At 42.6% G+C, this 21,031-nt stretch overlaps 1 protein-coding gene and 1 pseudogene across 1 annotated transcript; both read left to right on the forward strand.

Moving 5' to 3' along the window:
• Positions 1-1,126: 1,126 nt before the first annotated feature.
• On the forward strand, positions 1,127-12,805 carry LOC140715080 (interferon-induced protein with tetratricopeptide repeats 5-like; annotated as a pseudogene).
• A 2,611-nt stretch (positions 12,806-15,416) lies between these two features.
• LOC140715023 (interferon-induced protein with tetratricopeptide repeats 1-like) lies at positions 15,417-20,340 on the forward strand. The gene is made up of 3 exons (XM_073026753.1): positions 15,417-15,465; positions 18,481-18,607; positions 18,921-20,340. Exons 1-3 carry the CDS (start codon positions 15,417-15,419, stop codon positions 20,338-20,340), a joined length of 1,596 nt encoding a protein of 531 aa, XP_072882854.1.
• Positions 20,341-21,031: the final 691 nt, after the last annotated feature.

A 21,031-nucleotide genomic window follows, 5' to 3' on the forward strand; every position in this document is an offset into this window, starting at 1 on the left:
GAAAGGAAAGATAGTAAGAGATTTGAAAGTAGGAGGGGGAAGGGGAAATGCAAAATGATAGGAGAAGGCCGGAGTGGATGGGGTGAAGCTGAGAGCTAGAAAGGTGATTGGCAAAAGTGATACAGAGCTGGAGAAGGGAAAGGATCATGGGACGGGAGGCCTACAGAGAAAGAAAGGGGGAGGGGAGCACCAGAGGGAGATGGAGAACAGGCAGAGTGATGGGCAGAGAGAGGGAAAAAAAGAGTGGGGGGAAAGAAAACTAAATATATCAGGGATGGGGTAAGAAGGGGAGAGGCATTAACGGAAGTTAGAAAAGTCAATGTTCATGCCATTAGGTTGGAGGCTACCCAGACGGTATATGGTGTTGTTCCTCCAACCTGAGTGTAGCTTCATCTTGACAATAGAGGAGGCCATGGACAGACATATCAGAATGGGAACGGGATGTGGAATTAAGATGTGTGGCCACTGGGAGATCCTGCTTTATCTGGCAGACAGAGCGTAGGTGTTCAGCGAAACGGTCTCCCAGTTAGTCCTGACAAAGGGTCTCAGTCCGAAACGTCAACAGTGCTTCTTCCTATTGATGCTGTCTGGCCTGTGGTATGTGTTCCATGCTGACTTTGACCTATTTCATCCTAAGCCTCCAAGTACACTGAAACATCATCAATAATAGTGAGATCAGGCTATCTGGCCTATAATTTCTTTTCTTCTGCCTCCCTTCATTCTTAAAGAGTGGAATGATGTTTTCAATTTTCCAGTCCTCCAGAACTATTCCAGAATCTAGTGATTCTTGAAAGATCAGAACTAAGGCCTGCACTATTGCTTCGTCTAGTTCTCTAAGAGCCCTGGAGCGTAGTCCACCTTGTCCGGGTGACTATCTATCTCCAGACCTTCCAGCTTCCCAAGAACCTTCTCCTTAGTAATAGCAAATAGACTCACTTCTGCCCCCTGACACTCTGAACATGGAAACTTCTTCATGACACAAACAACTTCCAGGAAGAAAACATTTGACTTCTTCAGCTTTGCTTTCGTGATCCACAATGAGACAAATATTTTGGTAGATTTTAGCTCCACCTAGAAAGTATATAAACAACTAGAATGACACCTTGCAGAGTTACTCAGCTAATCAGCCATCTGAGGTGCAGCTGGAATTCTGCACAGCATCATGAGGTGAGTCACATCTTCACTTTACAGAATGTTTACAAATTCTAGGACATTTGACAGCAACATTAGCATGGATATCTGGATCAGTCAGATTTAATGTGATCTGTTTCTGGACATGGAGGCCAGAAAAGGTGCTGGTGGTCATTCAGCATAAGGATTTTGGATCTGATCCCAGGTTTGTGATCTGGGAACTTTAGCTTGATCCTGGGATCAGAGACCACTGGAGTGGGATGAGCCCACAGTATGTGAGCACTCAGTTTGATATCCCAGGATGTGATAATAATTTGAAACAAGGTCTGTGGTGCTAAGTCACTTAAGGATAGGGAGCTGATTGGGAGTGAGGAAAGCAAACATTACGTGAAGGGGCATATCCTCCAAATAGATGGCATGATTTTTAAGTTCCGCAGTGGGGAACTGACTTTTCCCAGTCGGATGCATTCAGGGAAATGCAGGAACAGTGACTGAGAGACTAAAGTTTACAGCTGTCGCTGAGAGGTATAGTGAGCTGAGCAGATGGGGATTAAAAGCTGAAAAGGATCATTGGCAAAAAGGTGAATAGGAAAAACTGAGGAAACCGGAGTGTGCTGTGAAAAATATGGATACTGGTGAAAGAGCAGAGAAATCCAGGGAAATTATGACACACAGCAGACAAATAACTGACGTGACAAACAGAAACATAGCCTTAACCTCAAGGGATGTTGGAATCTATACTTGTTGTGCTACTTCTGTTTAAATCTCTCAATAATTTACAATGGTTGAGTTCTCGGGTTTATTCTGGGCACGATATTTTAAACATCAGACTCTGAGCTTGGAGACTCTTTCGAATGAGGCTGGTCCTGAAAGCACTAATTCTGAAGACAGGTTGTGTAGAAAGGCTGATACTTACCTAGATGTTGGCGATTACAATAAAAGATTTGATAAGGTCCACAGAGAAATCACTCTGTCTGACCTGTTGAGTTTCTCTAGCACTTTGTGTTATTCTGCAGAATGTCATGTGTCATGAAAGCACATTCTTTATCTGAACACTTCCTGTCAAAACAACTGGCACTCACGGAACAGCAATTTAGTTGTTGGAGGTAATACACACAGAATGCTGGAGGATCTCTGCAGATGTAGAGATGAAACAGTTGACGGCAATAACCCTTCATCAGGAGTCCTGACATAAACAGGAAGGGAGGCATTTCAGGAAGGAAGGGATGCTGGAAATCAAAGGAATGCACACAAAATACTGGAGGAATTCAGCAGGTCAGGCAGCATCCAAGCTTATTTTGCTCTTTCTCAGTTTACTCTTTTCTGTTCTGTGCACACACTGGGCATTTAATTCTCTTATCCGTACTCTCCTGTCTCAGATGCCCATTACCTTTCCACAGACAGATTTATTGTGGTAAAAGCCTTTGACCTCTCTGTCTGTATATACCATGTAGTCAACATTATGAGCTCTCCACATAAGTAGGCTTATTTTCAGATTTGGTCACTATCAGGCATTTGATTGTTCTGGTCCACGTCACATACCTGGAGGTTGTCCCATTCACTGTATACCCATTATTACACAGGTCATTCATTCAGTTACATGGGGTGTTTTAACATGGAGCTTTGCTTCCTCCTGGTCATAGCATTTTCAGACAAAGAGTCTTTTATCTGATGGTGGAGCTTCAGTTGCCTGGTGAGTCCATTAGATCCCCTGAGGAGAGCTTGGCAATCTGTCAGCCTCATCACAAGTTGTCACTGAAATGCAGAAGTCATGTATTTATTCTGATAAAGCGAAGGACACCGTATGGAAACACGTAATCACTTTTTTACTTCGGTTTCCCAGCTTCTGAATCAGAAATTGCCTGGTCCTTAACTGGGAAGGATCCCTTCCCCGGAATGCCAGTGTATGCCACTTGGCCTCAGAGTCCAAAGCCCATTCCGAGTAATGCACACAAAATGTTGCTCAGCAGGTCAGGCAGCATCTATGGAAGAGAGTGAACAGTCAATGTTTCGGGCTGAGACCCTTCATTGAGACTCCTGATGAAGTGTTTCGGCCCAAAGCATCGACTGCTTCCTCTCTTTCCTCGAGGCTGCCTCATCTGCAGAGATCCCCCAGCATTCCATGTGCATTACCTCCAACAACTAAATTGCTGTCCCATGAGTGCCAGTTGTTTTGAAAACTAGTGTTTACATAAAGAATGTGCTTTTGTGACACACGACAATCAGCAGATGCTGGAAATCCAGTAAAACAAACACAAAATGCTAGTGGAACTCTGCAGGGCAGGGTAATCAATGAATCATGTCATTTGCAGAAATTCCCTGCGATAGTTGGGTGTTTAAAGGGAGGACGGGAGGATGAATACGGAGGACTTTGTCAAATGGTGCAAGCTGAATCAACTGCAGCTCAACATCAGTAAAACAAAGGAGATGGTGACGGACTTAAGGAAGACTAAACTGACACTGCTCCCTGTTACTATTGATGGTGAGGACTTGGATGAGGTGAGGACCTACAGGTACCAGGGAGTGCACCTGGATGACAGACTTAAGTGTAGCACCAACACAGAAGCTGAGTACAAGAAGGGTCAGAGTTTCCTCCACTTCCTGAGGAGATTGAGGTCCTTCAGAGTATGCAGGCTTCTCCTATACATGTTCTACCAGTCTGTTGTCACCAGTACAATCTTCTATGTAGTGATGTGCTGGGATAACGGATTCTACACGGGTGATGCCAACAGGCTCAATAAACTGATTATAAAGGCTGGCTCTTTTAGAGGCATCAAACTGGACACACTGGAGGCCATGGTAGGACAATGGACCCTATGGGAAATCCTGGAAATTCTGGAAAATGTTTCTCACGCTCTGCATGCTACCTTGGCTGAACAGAGGAATATTTTTAGTAATAGACGAAGACAACTGCGCTTCTCCAAAGAGTATTATATGAGGTTATTGTTACCCTCAGCTTTTAGGCTCTATAATGAGTCAACCCATAGCTGCGGAAGTGAAGATACCCTCTTATTAGACTGATGTAATGTTTTAAAAACTTTTTTTTACATCTCTTGTAACATTTGTATTTCTACGCACCTGTAATGCTATTGTAACAATGCAATTTCCTTTGTCATCAATAACAGATCTATTTATCTATTTACCTGCAGATTTTCTCCCAATTTAGTTAATGGCATTTTTAGAACCAAATCTGTCTTCCATTTGGCTCATCTCCATCTGATCTGATTAGGGAGGGATGGAAATATTCAGAATTCACCTCTACTCAAGTCTGCAGCTCCTCAGTTATTAAGAATTTGCTTAATCTTGTCAATCTAATCTCCTAGCAGTTAGGATAGAGAATCCAATGCACATAAATTGCCTTTGATTACTTTGTTTTCTTTCAGCAACATATTAAAGGAATCCTTGCTTGTGAAACTTCACTGGCTTTAATGTCACTTCACATGGGGCCCACAGAAAGATATCATTGCCCTGGATAATGTGAAGCTTAGATTACAAGATTCTATAAAACTTGATGTAAAATATCAATTCACATCCTACAACCACTTTGCTTTTATAAACCACCTACAAGGCAACAATGAGGAAGCAATTCAAAATTTAAAGGAAGCTGAAAAGATTCTGAGGGAGAACCAGAAAGATGAATTTGAAAGAAGAAGCATTATCACCTATGGAAACTTTGCCTGGGTGCATAACCACATGGGACAACTGTCACTTACCTGGTCAGATCCTGTTCCACTAACATCCCAATAAGGAAGCTGCTTAGATCCCGTTCCGCTATCAGAGCTTAGTCCTGCACATGGGCTCATCAGACTGCAATAAAAAATGTCAGCGGTTAAGAGAAGTTTGGATGGATACATGGATGGAAACAGTATGGAGCGATATTATCCCAATGCAGATCGGTGGGAATAGGCTGTTTAAATGGTTTGGCATGGACTAGATGGGCCAAAGGTCCTGTTTCCGTGCTGTTCTTTGCCATGACTCTAACTCTCTAACACAGCTCAATACAATAGTTTGCAGTGAAAGCTATTCTGTTTGTGCTGGGCCCATTAATCTTGAGCTGTTTAATTTGCACCTTGGGACGATCTCTAAAGGAGCAGCCACTGCTTGCATTTGCCAAGAGCTACATTCTGTGTCAGCCAATCATCCCAGTTCTTTCAGAGGAAAGAAAGGAGTTTGAGCTGCAATTGAGGGGTAGCAGTGGTTGCACACCATAAGGGCAAAATATTGGCCCTGATTTGCCCAAGGTTAACAAGGCAGGAATCACCTCTAGGAAGTGAACCTGGCCAATCGGAGTGTATTACACAGATGTTGATATAAGAATGTAAGACATTAGAAGCAGGAGTAGGCCACCAGACCCTCAAACCTGATTTACATATCTCTAGTGACTCAATCTTCTTTGCCCTCTGAGATAACAAATTCCACGGATTCACCGTCCTCTGACAGAAAAAAGTTAGCCATTTTAAATGGCTACCCCATTAATTTGCAACCTGGACTCTCCCATTAGTGGAAACTTCTTAATATCCACCCTATCACATTGATATATTTCCATGAAATTGCTCATCGTTCTTCAGAACTCTAAAGTAGTGGTCACCAACCTTTTTAAGTCCGAGATCCCCTACCTCGGCCTTAGTGAAAGGTGAGATCGACTAGTTACACGCATGTGAACTGGGCAGAAAAGACCGGAAGTAAAACCCTGCAACCCAGAAGTAGAAATAATGTATAAACACTAGGGCTACCTGCACTTTTTTTGCACCACAGACCAGTTTAATATTGACAATATTCTTGTGGACCGGCTGATGTGGGGGGGGGGAGGGGGATGGTTGTTAAACACGTCGGGATTACAGCAATACTCAAAGGGGGTTCCTTATGTCCAATCTATTCCACAATTTAGTTTTCACGGCTCTCAGCACTTAGCTGCTGTCCCGTGCTGCTCATGTTTTTTCCCACTGAAAAAGCTCAATGGGTTCGTCTTTAAGTGCAGAGTTCTTGGACTCAGGGTACTGAAACAGTTTTGAGGGCTTTATTGCCTCATTAGACAGCCTCCCACCCACCCACCGCCAGACGCCTTGGCCAGGTGTGGCTGGTCGTGGGTGGGGTGAGAGGACACGGTCAGAGCCGGAGGTCCCCATACTGGGGCCGCGGTGGTCGCAGTCCGGAGAAAGCAACCGACTGAGCGAGGAGAGCGACAGGCCCGTGCCCGCCCCCCCCCCCCCCCCCCCGTAGGATCTATTGGCCGACAAAAGTTTGTTTCAGTAGATCGCAGCGTGGTAGCTGCTCTGCTACTTACGAAACCCTGAGCCCGAATTAGGTCGTCTGCGAATATTGTAGCACCAGGTTCCACAAACATTCAGTGTGTGAAACAGGTTTAGAGGCGGCGCCCATCTGTCTGCGCTCCAGGCCGATAGCAATGGTACTTACCGCCAGCTGCGCGAGGGTATCACTGCGTTTAGGCGACTGATGACCTCGTGTGGGTTCAAGTTCAACAGTGGCTGACAAGGAATGAGGAAAGGTGCAGCTGACTCATATTGTTTCCTCCGGCCCGGTGGTTGGGGACCACTGAAGTACATTGTGTAGTGCAGGGGAGCTTTACGCACGCGCACTGGGCAGAAAGAACGGAACTAAAACCCCGCAACCCGGAAACAATCTCTCAACGGCGTTTGTGTATTTATTTTTCTTTTTTTTTCGGGATCTACTGGGAAAGTCTCAAAGATCGACCAGTCAATCGCGATCGACGGGTTGGCGACCACTACTATAAAGTATATAGATCCAGCAAGATTAAGTTACTGATGATTATAATTAACAGAAAATTTCAAACTCAGAATCTAGAGAGGAGCTCAATTTCAGTAATCTATGATGATAACTAGCATGGTATTGGGGCAATACAGAGCAGTCAGGGAAGAAATATTTTAAGCATAAAATTGATGTATCCTGTTCAAGAGAGAGCAATAATAGCATTCAGCAGTAATGAGCCCTGGGAGATAAAGTGAAGGTAATTGAAATGGAAAAGGTTTATGGCAAATCTCTGGAGCTGGATCCTGTTAATGACAATAAGATTACTGAAACCACTGGAGGGAACTGGAAAAGTAGAATTTTCAGTAACAATTATGCTAACATTACAAATTCAGTATGATTACAACAAAAAAAGAAAAAAAAAATACACGACCTGAACTGTGTTTATCAGTATGTCGATGCACTTTAATGACAATTATGCACCCTAGAGAATAAAGTTTGTCAAATTGAAAACTGGTTTGGATTTAAGATGCAGTTTCCAACTTATTTGGTCCTTTTATTCTCTGCTTCTAATGAAACATTGAAGTTACTAGTGGAAAAATACTCTGAAGATCCATGAATTATATATTGAAGTTTATAGATGTCAGTGAGCAGAGCAGATAGGGATTAAAATCTACAAAGCATCATAATGGTTTGTTATGAATGTGCCACAACTCTGAGGGGCCGAAGGGTACAAAGTCGCCCCCTCCTTCTTGAGAATCACAAGATCGCTATTAATTCGGGTCTGGGACCCAGGAAATGAGAGAGAATCCTCAAGGTTTGGAATGTGTCCTGGCCTCAGCAAGACAAAGCCACGGATAACGGCCATTGTCTCTTGGAGACGGAATTGTGTATTGAGTACTGTACTATTCATTGAAGCCCCTCAGGAGATGATCAGAGTGGGCTGGTTGAGGGATTGCATCATCCCAACCTGATTGACATCTGAGACCCCGTGAGTAAGGATAAAAGAGGGTCTGGGGAACAACCCCTTTAGACGCACCAGGAGAAACGCTAGAAGTCCAGTGACAGAGTTTAAGAACGACAGCCAGTGGGCTCGCGTGCATCCTTTCCCTTTGCCTGGGATTGGCGGCCTCACCACGGAAGAACGGCTTAGCTAAAGAAGAGGCCACCAGTGAACGGCCTCGCTAAAGTACGACTACGGATCAAGATCGGATAAAGGAAAGCCGGCAAGTTTCTAAAATCTCTCTCTCTCCACCCAAAAGTCTGCAGCCTGAATGAACTGAGTGACTTTTATATTTCTATTGGACAATACATTATCCCCTAGACAACGATAGAGCTTATTTCTTATTGATTATTATTATACCAGCACTTTTAGATTTAGTATTGACGACGTATATTATCTGTATGTTTGCATTGATATTATTTTTTTGTATTTTTACCAATAAATACTGTTAAAAATAGTACCATCAGATTTCAACGGACCTTTTTATCTTTGCTGGTAAGTGACCCAGTTACGGGGTTCGTAACAGGTTAATGCAGGTGAAGCAACTGCAGAATCTGGAGTTCAGAGTGGAGAAATGTGGAGAAGCTGGTAGTTGTAAAGGAATAGTGAAACAGAAAGAAAGAATTAATCCCAGTGACTGATAATCAAAGTGAACACCAGGAAGGGAGTCTTCAATTGCAAGGAGAGCTTTGTGCATCTTTGGTTACAGTACCTGATCAGCAACCACAATAATGATCTGAGCCAGAGAGCATAGACATGGATCCTATTGACTGTAGGATTGACAATATTAAAATTTGGTGCCTCTTTCTACAACTGGACTGATAGTTACTTGAATGCAGGACATTTTGAAAGACCTTCCCAAGTTTAAGCTGCTAAATAACTTGATGAATCTGACATGGGAAGTGCATTACAACAGGCCATAATCCTAACTTTAGGTCTCAACCAATCAGGGACAATGTCAGTCAACAGAATTGCATCAAGGGGAGTGGGGAATCTTCACAATCAGTTTTGCCCGGCAATCTCCTGACCTCAGTTTTTTTCATCAACTACTGATCTGCCAGTAATATGATCCATCTGTTGTGTGCACCCCTAATAGGAGAAAATCCTCATAGTCCTTCCTCGTCCAATCCCTCCTCCAGTCAATTGCCCAGTATCCCTTCCTGTCCACGGACTCACCCATTTATCATTTCCCAACCTAATATTCCTTCCCAACCCCGGCCACCAACCTCCTTGCCTGACGTCCTTCACCAAACCCACTCTTCCCTCCCAAGACTTATTCCTTGTTCCATTGCTTCCAACGTTTGTAGCTTCAGGCTTTAACATGAACGGTCAGATTCTCCCCACACTCATGATCATCTGCATCTGTATTTGGTTGGATCAGTTGTCAGGGCTACGTTCCCCAGAATTATCACATTCACCTTTGTTGTCTCGATCTCCAACAACTGAATCTGTCTTACTGATCCACTCATGCTCTTTCTCAGTTTATGATTCTGTGCGTACAGATCGAGTTCAGATCCCCTTCGTCATGTTACTTGTATCACCTACTAGTCCTGCACTCACCGCTTCCTCTGACTCCTATATACAGTCTACCTCCTCTCTACTCTTCAGTTCTGATATTGAGTCTTGACCCAAATCATTAACCATTCTTTTACCTCCACAGTGTTCGACCTGTGAAGTTCCTTCAGCAGATTGTTTTTTTTTGCTCCAGATTTAATCATCTGCAGTCTCTTGCACCTCTGTCATCTTTACCCTATTTGTCACAATTCCCTGCACCGAGGAGGAATTATTCTCAACCTCTCATTCTGGACATACCACTAGTTCTTGTACTGGGATCTGCTGAGCGACAGACATCTTACACAGACTTGACTGTGACAGTATCAAGCATAAGATTATGTTGATTTCATTTTACTCTTATCACTTTTACAATTGTTTGTCCAATTTGCTGTGTTGTCAGCATTGCAGGAACAGTTCAAAGTCTAAGCTGAGTTCATTGCACAAGTGCATGCACTGAGTGGCCACTTTATTAGGTACACCTGCTATTATCTCACCAGCCTATAACGTGTCAGCCCCTCAATGCACAAAAGCATGCAGACAAGCTCAAGTAGTTCAGTTGTTGTTCAGACCAAACATCAGAATGCAGAAGAAATGTGATCTAAGTGACTCTGACCATGCACTGGTTGTTGGTGCCAGAGGGAATGGTTTTTGATTCTTAGAAACTGTGGATCTCCTAGGAATTTCAAACAGAACAGTCTCTGGAATTTGCAGAGAATGGAGCAAGGAGTGGAGATTATGTGGCTGAAAGCACTTTGTTCATGAGAGAGGTCAAAGGCGAATGGTCAGAAGGTTTTAGGCTGATGGAAAGGCAGCTATAACTCATATAACCACATGTTACAACAGTGCAGGAACTTCTCTGAATGCGCAACACATTGCACCCTGAGGTGCATTGGCATCAGAGGCAGAAGACCTCAAATATACGCCCAGTGGCCACTTTATTATGTACAGGAGGTGTTGAATAAAGTTGCCACTGAATGAATATGCTCAGGTGAAATGAAAAAGTTGCTTGCAGCTGCATCACAGGCACATTGCATAACATAAGAAGCATTCACAAGAGAAACATAAACATAAGTTATACACAGTTCCTAAAAGAAAGAAGCCAATTATAACAAAAATAAACTAAACCCATTTTAGTGCAAAGCACTCAGAGAGTTGTTAAACAAGAGTGATGAAAGTTATGCTGATTGGTTCAAGAACTGAATGATTGAAGGGAAGTAGCTGCTCTTGAACGTGTTGGTGCAGGATTCCAAGATTCTATACCTTCTGTCTGTTGGTAGATGTGAGAACATGGCATGTCCCAGATGATGGATGTTACCTTCTTGATTTAAAATACCCATGGTATTTTCATAGCATCAGCAGCAGCTTTAAACTCTTCCTTGAGACTTTTGGTCACAGCTTCACTATTGGCGGTTTTGTCTGATGATGGGTTTCATCTGTTGGAGACACTGGCTGATCAGCCTTTCTACCAATTGCTTCTGAAATTTACCAGCCATGATTTCTGATAGGGAGACAACTGACTGAAATGGTGCCACAAAGTTGTTTTTTTACCATTCCTTTTCCCAGCTACTGAGTTAATGACGTACAGTACTGGCCCAAACTTTAAATGACAAATTGGAATGTAAATATATTCTGCTCTATTGCATAAATTAAAAGACATTCATTCAGCATCATCTGAACATAGTCATTATTTTCAGCTGGCTGCCTTGGATTATTGGTTGGTATCTAGAACCATAAATGTTTTCCACTGGCTTAATCACCATCTGGTAGAATCTGGTCTGACCAGGCAGAGATGAACTGTTCTGCACCCATTTTTCTCTGCCAATGCCCCAGCTCAGGAATTCAGAATTTGTTAATTTTGATAATCTAAGCATTTAGCAGTTAGGAAGGAGAATCGATTGAACATCAATAATCTTTGATTACTTTGTGCTTGAATGCAGCGACACTCTGAAGGAATCCCTGTTTGAGAAACTCTGCCAGCTTCAGTGTCACTTCACGTGGGTTCCACAGAAGGACAACATTGACTTCAGTGGTATGAAGCTTAGATTACAAGATTCTATAAAATTTGTTGTAAAATATCAAGCAACATCCTACAACTAACTTGCTTTTGTAAACTGTCAGCAAGGCAACTATGAAGAAGCAATTCAAAATTTAAAGGAAGCTGAAAAGATTTGGAGAGAGAACCACAAAGATGAATTTGAAAGAAGAAGCATCATCACCTATGGAAACTTTGCCTGGGTGCATTACCACATGGGACATCTGACCGAGGCCCAGTCCTATCTCGACAAGCTGGAGATGATCTGTAAACCGCTCAGTGATGGCCCTCGATATACAGCAATGATACCAGAGGTGTACGGGGAGAAGGGATGGTCACTGTTAACTTTTGGTAATATTGTTTACTACGAGGAGGCAAAGGAATGTTTTGAGAAGGCTTTGGAGGAAGATTCTGATAATGTGCAGTGGACTATGGGCTATGCAACTGCTCTTCATCGTCTGGAAACTATTTCTGGTGTTTCAGAGAATCAAGAACAGAGTCAGCCAGTGAAGTATCTGCGACGGGTGCTGGAGCTTGACCCAGATGACACGGTGGCCATGGTTATGTTGGCCCTAAAGCTGCAAGAGTTCAAGGAAACAGAGAAAGCAAATGAATTAATTGAAAAAGCTTTGAGGAAGACCCCAGATCTGCCATATGTGCTTCGATATGCAGCAAAGTTTTACAGAATAGGACGAGATGTTGATGCCGCAATAGGCCTGTTGAAGAGAGGTTTAGAATTTACTCCATGCTCATCCTTCTTACACCACCAAATCGGTATATGTTACAGGGGAAAACTGTTCAGTCTGAAAAAGAAAACAGGCAGCAACTATCCTGGCAGATCTGCATTTCAACAGAAAGCTGAGTTGATCAGTAAGTGCAAATATCACTTTGAAAAGGCATTTGAACTGAAATCAACATTTATTTTTGCAAAACTGGATTTTGCAGGAATCTGCTTAGAAAATGGAGTAGTAGACCGAGCAGAGGAGATCTACAAGAATCTGCTGAGCTTGACGGATCTTGCTCCAGATAATAAGCAAGCACTAGCTTTACAATTTGGATTATTTGAACTGCACCACAAAAGATCTGAATCAAATGCCATCATCTATTTTCTGGACGCACTTAAAATCCGTCATGGAAGTAAACAATGGAAGCTCTGTGACAGTAACTTGAGGAAGATCTTAGAAAAACAAATTGAGAGGAATCCAGGAAACAGCAAAGCCTTTGGTGTTCTTGGGATGGTGCACCAGCTAGCTGGGGAGAAGGATGAGGCTATTGAATGCTTTGAAAAGGCCTTGGAATATGATCCTGGCAATGAAGAATATCTCAATGCACTTTCTGAATTATGCCCATCTACTTAGACTCTAGATATTCAAACAGATCCAGGTGTACTTGCTGTGGAAAGGTCTTTCCCCAATCACTTCTCACTATTAGAGTTGACTATGTAGAAAAGTTTTACAGAGAACAGGGAAATGTCAATAGAGCAATATTGCTTTTGTAAAGAATTTTAGAATATACTCCAAATTCTGCATCCATACACCACCAGTTAGAATTATGTTACAAAATCAAACTTTTCTGTCTGATTAAGAACAGGGGCAGCAGAAATCTCCACATGTTCCATTCATCGGAGATATGAACTGATCCGTCACTGTGAGCGTAACTTTGAAAATACATTTGAACTCAAACCATCAATATTTTCTGCAAAAGTGGATTTGGCCAAAGTCCACTCGAAGATTGATGAATCAGAAAAAGCAAAACAAATCTGTAACAGTTTACTGAGCTTGGGAAGGTGTGAAGCCCTAATGAAAAATGGACAATTCATACACAGTGTGGATTATTTGAATGGAACAACATGAAATCTGAGTCAAGTGCCATCAGCCATTTTCTGAAGGCACTGAAAATCCAACGTGGCAAAGACTGGAAAATCTGTTACAATAAATTGAGAGAGATTGCAACAATGCAAATTGATTGGGAACCAAGAAACAGCAAAGCCTTGGGTGTGCTGGGGTTAACGTACCAGCTGGCCGGGGAGAAGGCGAAGGCTATGGGATGCTTAGAAAAGGCCCTGGATTTTGATTCTAGTAAAGAATATCTGAGTGCTCTTTGTGAATTATGCCATTCAGTTTTGGCCAGATAACAAATCCACATTCAATGAGAGTAATTTCATATGGAGATGACAACTAATCCAATTTCATCCAGTTCACACTGGTTTCTGGTCTGTCATATCTGTGAATACATGTCTCTAATGGAAATGTAATACTTTAGAATGTATTTGAATATAAGCAAATTCTTAAAAGCGGAGAAACTCAACTGTCTCTTTTTGTCAATTGAACTGTAACAAAACAGGGTGGCACAGTAGTGTAGTGGTTAGCACAACACTTCATAGTATAGGCGGCCCAGGTTCAATAACAGCCGCTGCCTGTAAGGAGTTTGCACGCTCTCCCCTTGGCTGAGTATGTTTCTTCCGAGTGCTTTGGTTTTCTCCTGCTGTCTAACGATGTACTGGTTGGTAGGTTAAATGGTCATTGTACGTTGTCCCTGATTAGCCTAGGGTTAAATCAGTGGACTGCAGAGCGGTGTGGCTTGAGTGGCCAGAAGTGCCTATTCCTCACAGTATCTCAAAAAATAAATAAATATTTTGTATTATGTTTCATTATACTGTATCAACAAAAACTCTCCACTTTGGACACTGATTTCTCTTGACTTTCTGAACTTTTTGTAATATCTGCTGTTACTACTTCAACTGAAATAGTTTTTGTTTAATGTATTCATTATGAAAATTCCACCACATGCAGAAAGTCAGTGAAACCCCGATTTACCCAAAGTATTGATGAACAGAAGAACACTTAAAGAGAGGTTATTCTCCTTTTTCTTCCAGGTACAAGCCATCTGCTTTTTTCAAGGGACTTACAGCTAAAGATTCACTTTCATTTTGTATATATACTTTCCCTTATCAGCATTGTTAACAAGATGTGGCACTAGAGAATGAATATTAAAATAACAAAAAGACCTACTTTCAATGTGTCATTCACTGTGCTGGGACGGTGTGTTACAGAATCAGTGTAGATGGAGTGAGCCATTCGGAGAGGTGAGTCGGGGCAGTGGAGTTCTCATGGCCTCGGTGCGAGGATGGATCGCTCTGGGAGCCAAGCTAATTTGAAGAGCTTGAGAGCGGTTTCAGACTGAAGGGGAAAATCCGGGACTGGAGTGAGTCGCTGGTCTGTGTAGTCTAGGCCCGAGCCCTTCGCTGTAGCCAGGTTCTAGTGCGAGGTATAATCTACTGTATATTCGATTTAAATGCTGGCCCAGATCGAAGGCAAGAGCTGATTTCGCTCATTCTCCTCGATGTTCACCCTCTCCAGGGTGTCAGAGCCTTTTGCTGCTCCATTGTTTGGTCAATTTTAATGCTGGCCCAGATAGACTGAAAAGACAAAGTGTCGGATCTAAGGTGAGAGCCAATTTCAGTCGCTCTCTGCGATGGTCACTCCCCTCTCCATGGCACTGAGGCTATGAAGCCAGGCCCTGCTGCTATGCTGCATGTCTGCTAATATGCTGAGCGAGGCTTTGGGCCTACTCCAGGCTGCTCCGGGGTTTGGATCTGAGGACTCAGTTTGGTTTCGAATGTTGTTGTTTGCTTCAATTGTTTTCACGATTTGTGTTATTTATTCTGCTGCACATTGGATGTTCATCTTTTTTTCGTTAATTGGGTTCTTTTGTGTTTATTGTTTTGTCGGTACTCGAAATTCCAAAGCACAGAAAATTAGGGACAGTGCTTGTGAAAGTGATCAGTGTGGATGCGTACTTCATAGTTAGTGTGGACAAGGTACACAGAAGCTCCTCAAACTCTTCTTCATTCCTCGATGACATTCAGCAGTTCAAACAACATTCACTCCAACTTCTAGTTCTGACTTAAAACTTAACCCCTTATCCTGGTGAAACAGTAATTTCCTTGTACTACCGCATAACTCGTGCATGGAATTTGCAGGTCACAATGTGGCCTACACCGCGACACGGACATCAGGTAAGTGAAGCTGATGAATTCCTTAATGAGGCAGCACTCACCCTTTCTGTGGGGAGAGTCAAGTTGGCACCCACCGCACCTCTGAATGCTGCACAAGAAACATATTCTAATTTACATCAAGCTTAAAAGAAAAGTACAAATTTCAATAGAAAATACTCCCTGTTCATAACCACTAAGGGAAGATATGTCCCACTCCACTTAGTCAGGAATCTAGACACCCACCCTTACTCCATACTTCCAGGCTCCAATTGCCCCTTTGTTACCTCTCTTCTCAAACTGTCTCTACCTATCCTCCCAGCTCCACCCAAAACCTCCCCCATTTTGTTCCATCTGTCCACCACCCCCTTCCTCACCTGGTTTCACCTACCATCTGCCAAATGCTATCTCACTCCTCCCACTCCCCTCTTTATACTGGCTCTTTCTCAGTGCTGATAAAGGGCCTCAGTCTGAAATGACAACTATCCCTCTGCCTCCACAGATGGTTCTTCACTCTCTCAGTTGCTCCAACTGGTTATTATTTGCAATGGATTTTTACCAGCCTCTGAGTGACGAAGTGAAGAATTTCCCCCTCATGTTCCCCTTAAACATTTCACTTTCACCCTTAACCCATGTCCTCTTGTTCAAGTCTCACCCATTATCAGTGAAAAAAGCCTGCTTGCATTTACCCTATCTATACCCCTCATGATTTTATAAACTTCTGTAAAATCTCCCTTAACTCTCCAATGCTCCAGGGAATAAAGTCCTAACATACTCAACATTTCCCTATAACTCAGATCTTCAAGACTCAGCAAAAACCTTGGAAATTTTCTCTGTACTCTTTCAATTTTATTGATATCATTCCTGTTGGTAGGTGATCAGAATTGCACATAATATTCTAAATTAGCCCTCACCAACGTCTTATACAACTTCTACACAACATCTCCACTCCTGAATTCAGTGCTTTCATTTATGAAGGCCAATGTGCCGAAAGTTCTCTTTATAGCCTTATCGACCTGTGACAGCACTTACAAGGGATTATGTATCTGTATTCCCAGATCCCTCTGTTGTGCCACACTCCTCAGTGCCCCACCGTTCACTGTGACAGTCCTGCTTTTTAGAACTGGCAAAGGGCCTGTTCCCATTCAAAGTTCAAAGTGAATGATATTGTCAAAGTACATATATGTTGTCATATTCAACCCTGAGATCCATTTTTGTAGGCATTCTCAATAAATCTATAGAATAACAATTATAACATAATTAATGAAAGACCACCCTACTAGGGTGTACAACCAGAGTGTAGAAGACAGCAAACTTTGCAAATACAGTCGGCCCTCCTTATCCGTGAGGGATTGGTTCCAGGACCCCTCGCGGATTCTAATAACGCGGATGCTGGAGTCCCTTATTCACCCTGTCTTAATGCGGTGGATCTTAGGACCCAGCAGAACCCCAGACCTTATTTAACCTGTCTTGGTGTGGTGGACATTAGGACCCGGCAGCGGAGCTCTGAATCCGCAGTGTTTCTGTTCACAAAAATAATCACGATCATCATTGAAAATAAAGTGGAAATAATAAAGCGATCAGAAAGAGGTGAAACACCATCAGTCATTGGAAAAGCGTTAGGCTACAGTCAGTCAATGATTGGAACAATTTTAAAGGATAAAGTGAGAAAGGCTCTGCCCCGATGAAAGCTACAATTATTACTAAGCAACGCAGTGGTTTAATTATTGGGTTATGGGGTTTTGAGTTTTTGATTCTCCATATCAACCAGGCAAGGCTGGACAGCGCATTTCAGGAGTGATCTGTCACTGGATCTAACTCAGGAACGGGCCTGGCACTGAAACATACATTCTTAAGTGTTTTATATGCATAGAATGGTAAAATAAATACTATATACTATAGACAAATGTTTGACTAACTGATGCTAAATAATACCAGATGTACCTGTTCCGACTTACTTAGTAAGAGAACTTCCGATTTTTTTCGATCCCGATCCACGATAACCCACACACATCCTCCCGTATACTTTAAATCATCTCTAGATTACTTATAATACCTAATACAATGTAAATGCTATGTAAAATAGTTGTTATACTGCATTGTTTAGGGAATAATGACAAGAGAAAAAAGTCTGTACACGCTCGAACAACAAGTGTTGGAAGAGCACTTCCGGGTTTTCTCGATTAGCGGTTGGTTGAATTTACGCATGCAGAACTTGCGGATAAGGAGGGCCGACTGCATAAAAAGGAAATAATAACAATAAATAAAAAAATAATAAATAGCAAGAACATGAGATGAAGAGCCTTTGAAAGTGGGCCTAACGTCTGTAGGTACATTTCAATAATGGGCCAAGTGAAGTTGAGTGAAGTTTTCCCCATTGGATCAAGAGTCTGATGTGACCGTGTGGGTTTCCACAGGATGCTCAACTCTCCTCCTACATTGTACGGGTTAGGGTGAGTGTGCACATTGATGCTAGAAACATGGTGACTCACTTGTTGGCTGCCCTAACCAATTCTTTTTGATCTGATTTAATGCCAAATGATACAATTAACTGTATGTTTTGATGTACATATGACAAAGACAGTTAATCTTTAATCTTCAAATCTTTAAAGGTAGGAGATGACTCAACTCTGCCATACACTATATCTATGTAGATGTGAGCACGTTGGAGCCTACGGGGTGCATTCAGTACTGAGGTAATACACCAGAGGAACATGCTGCTCTAAACTGTCATAATTTCCAGCCCCTAGCGGCTTTCAGGACAGAATGGAGGAGCTGCATCCACGGTGCGGCAAATTCATCTCCTTTGGAAGGAAGCAGGAAGCAGAGTTGATCTCAGAGTAGGGTTAAAGGTCGGCACAACATGTTCTATGTTCTATGCTGGTCTATGTTCTTTCAGAAATGTGCAGCACGATCAGAGGACGTTGCTTATGCAATTGTTCTGTGAACTGGTCTGGCAACTCGTAAATTGCCAGACTTCAGTGGGCTTCACAAAACAGCTTTATCTCACTAATGTTATTGAAGTTCTCAATCTTCTAGACATTGAGTCTGAGTACTGGTGGCTGTCTGGGGAAAAACACCACTTCTCTGTACCGAGATCTGGAGCTATGCTCAGGCTGCTGGCAAAAAAACGAAAGTCTGCAATAGTGGGAGAGCTCAACGTCTGGTAATAAAACCAAGTCCACCATCAGTGTAACAAAGCAACAGATCAGCTGCCTTGGCTGTTCAGGAGACACATTTCCATCTTCATCACATGAATCAATTCTTCATATTGGGTTACTGATCTGAAACATTCTCCTTCCTCAGATGCAGACTGACAGGCTGAGCATTTCCAGGTTTTCAATGCCATAATTAGATAAAACTTTATTAAAAGGCAACTTTCATACAGTTAGAAAGTCTGCTATTTATGGGATTGCAGGACAAACCTGAATCAAGTGATCTGAGATGGAATTCATGATTATGTTTTTTCTCTCTTGCAGCAACACACCGGGAGATTTATTGAAAGAGAAGCTCGATCAGCTGCAGTGTCACTTCACATGGAGGCCACAGAAGGAAACTATTGACTTGGAAGATGTGATGCACAGAATGCAAGATTCTATCGATATGAATTTGAAGTATAAAGCTCAGTCCTACAACCAACTCGCTTTTTTAAATTGTCTGCAGGGCAATTGTGAGGAAGCAATTCAAAATTTAAAGGAAGCTGAAAAGATTCTGAGGGAGAACCACAAAGATGAATTTGAAAGAAAAAGCATCATCACCTATGGAAACTTTGCCTGGGTGTATTACCACATGGGACATCTGACCGAGGCCCAGTCCTATCTCGACAAGCTGGAGATGATCTGTAAACCGCTCAGTGATGGCCCTCGCTATACAGCAATGATACCCGAGGTGTACGGGGAGAAGGGATGGTCATTGTTGAGTTCTGCTGCTGAATACTATGAGGAGGCAAAGGAATGCTTTGCAAAGGCTCTGGAGCAAGATCCTGACAACACTGAGTGGATAATGGGATGTGCAACTGCACTGTATCGGCTGGAATCATTGTCTGGAACCCCAGAGAGTCGTGATCAGAGTCAGTCAGTGAAGTATTTCCGACGAGTACTGGAGCTTGATCCAGATGATGCTGTGGCCATGGTGCTGTTGGCTCTAAAACTGAAGAGGTTAAGGCAAAATGAGGAAGCAAATGAATTAGTTGAACAAGCATTGCAGAGGACCTCTGATCTTCCATATGTGCTTCGCTATGCTGCAAAATATTATAGACAAAAGAGATCTGTGGAGAAAGCAATCGAGCTCTTGAAACAAGCATTGGAATTAACTCCACACTCTTGTTTCTTACACCACCAACTTGGATTGTGCTACAAAATTAAGATGGAATGCCTTCGCAATCCTGAATTTCAGCAGAAAGATGAGTTGATGAATCAACGCAAGTATCACCTTGAAAAGGCTGTTGAGCACCGTCAAAGGTCATTTATTAAAGCACATCTGGACCTTGCAGACACCTACAAAACAAATGGGGAATATTCCAGAGCAGAGGAGATTTACCGTAGATTGGTGGAGTTAGTGGACATTCGTCCAGAGAATATGCAGAGCATATGTCTAGAAGCTGGGTTATTTGAACTGCACCAGAAAAGATCCGAAACAAATGCTGTTTGCCTCTTCCTGAAAGGAGTGAAAATTGAATATAACTCAAGGGAACGGGAAAAATGTTGCATGAATTTGGAGGAGTGGGCAGATTGGAAACTTAGTGTAAATGCCCATGACAGCAAGGCTCTTGGTGTCCGAGCATTTCTGTATCAGCTGGATGGGAACATGGGTAGAGCAACTGAATACTTTGAGAGGGCCTTGGAGTTTGATCCTGGCAATGAGGAATATGTGAGTGCTCTTTCTCAATTACACATCTGAGCACCACTAGGTTGTTTAAAAGATATATTTCCATCTGATCTCAGCAACACCTTACATTCCGTCTGGGCAGTCTCCAAACTGATGGCATGAATATCAATTTTTCCGTCTGGGAAGAAAAAAATTCCCACCCCCTTCCCTCTTCTTCTATTCCCCACTCTGGCCTCTTACCTCTTCTCACCTCTCTATCACTTCCCCCTGGGTCCCTTCCTCCTCCCCTTTCTCCTCTGGTCCATTCTCCTATCCGATTGAATTCCTTCCTCTCCAGCTCTTTATCTTTCCTACCTTTCTGGTATCACATTCACGAAACACCTTCTAACTGTTCCCCCTCCCTCCCAAACCTTTTTTATGATCTGGCTTTTCCCCCCTTTCCTTTCCAGTCATGAAGAAGGGTCTCAGCCAGAAACATTGACTGTTTAGGCATTTCCATGGATGCTGCCTACCCTGCTGAGTTCCTCCAGCATTTTATGTGTGTTGATTTCATGAAGCTGTGTGTGTTTAAATTTCTTACTTGCAAAATCAGTAACCATTAACAATACAGGGCTTGAAAGTCAATAGAAAATACTGCCTAACAATTGACAATACTTTCAATTTAGTAACACAATTATTCCTTAGTTGCTGTGTACTCCTTGAATACTTCTGTTAAATTCTTACCTCATCTCTGTCAGCCAAAATGGCTCCAGTTCTCAGCAGT

This window comes from Hemitrygon akajei, chromosome 23 (genome assembly GCF_048418815.1).
Source record: "Hemitrygon akajei chromosome 23, sHemAka1.3, whole genome shotgun sequence".
Taxonomy (NCBI): Eukaryota; Metazoa; Chordata; class Chondrichthyes; order Myliobatiformes; family Dasyatidae; genus Hemitrygon; species Hemitrygon akajei.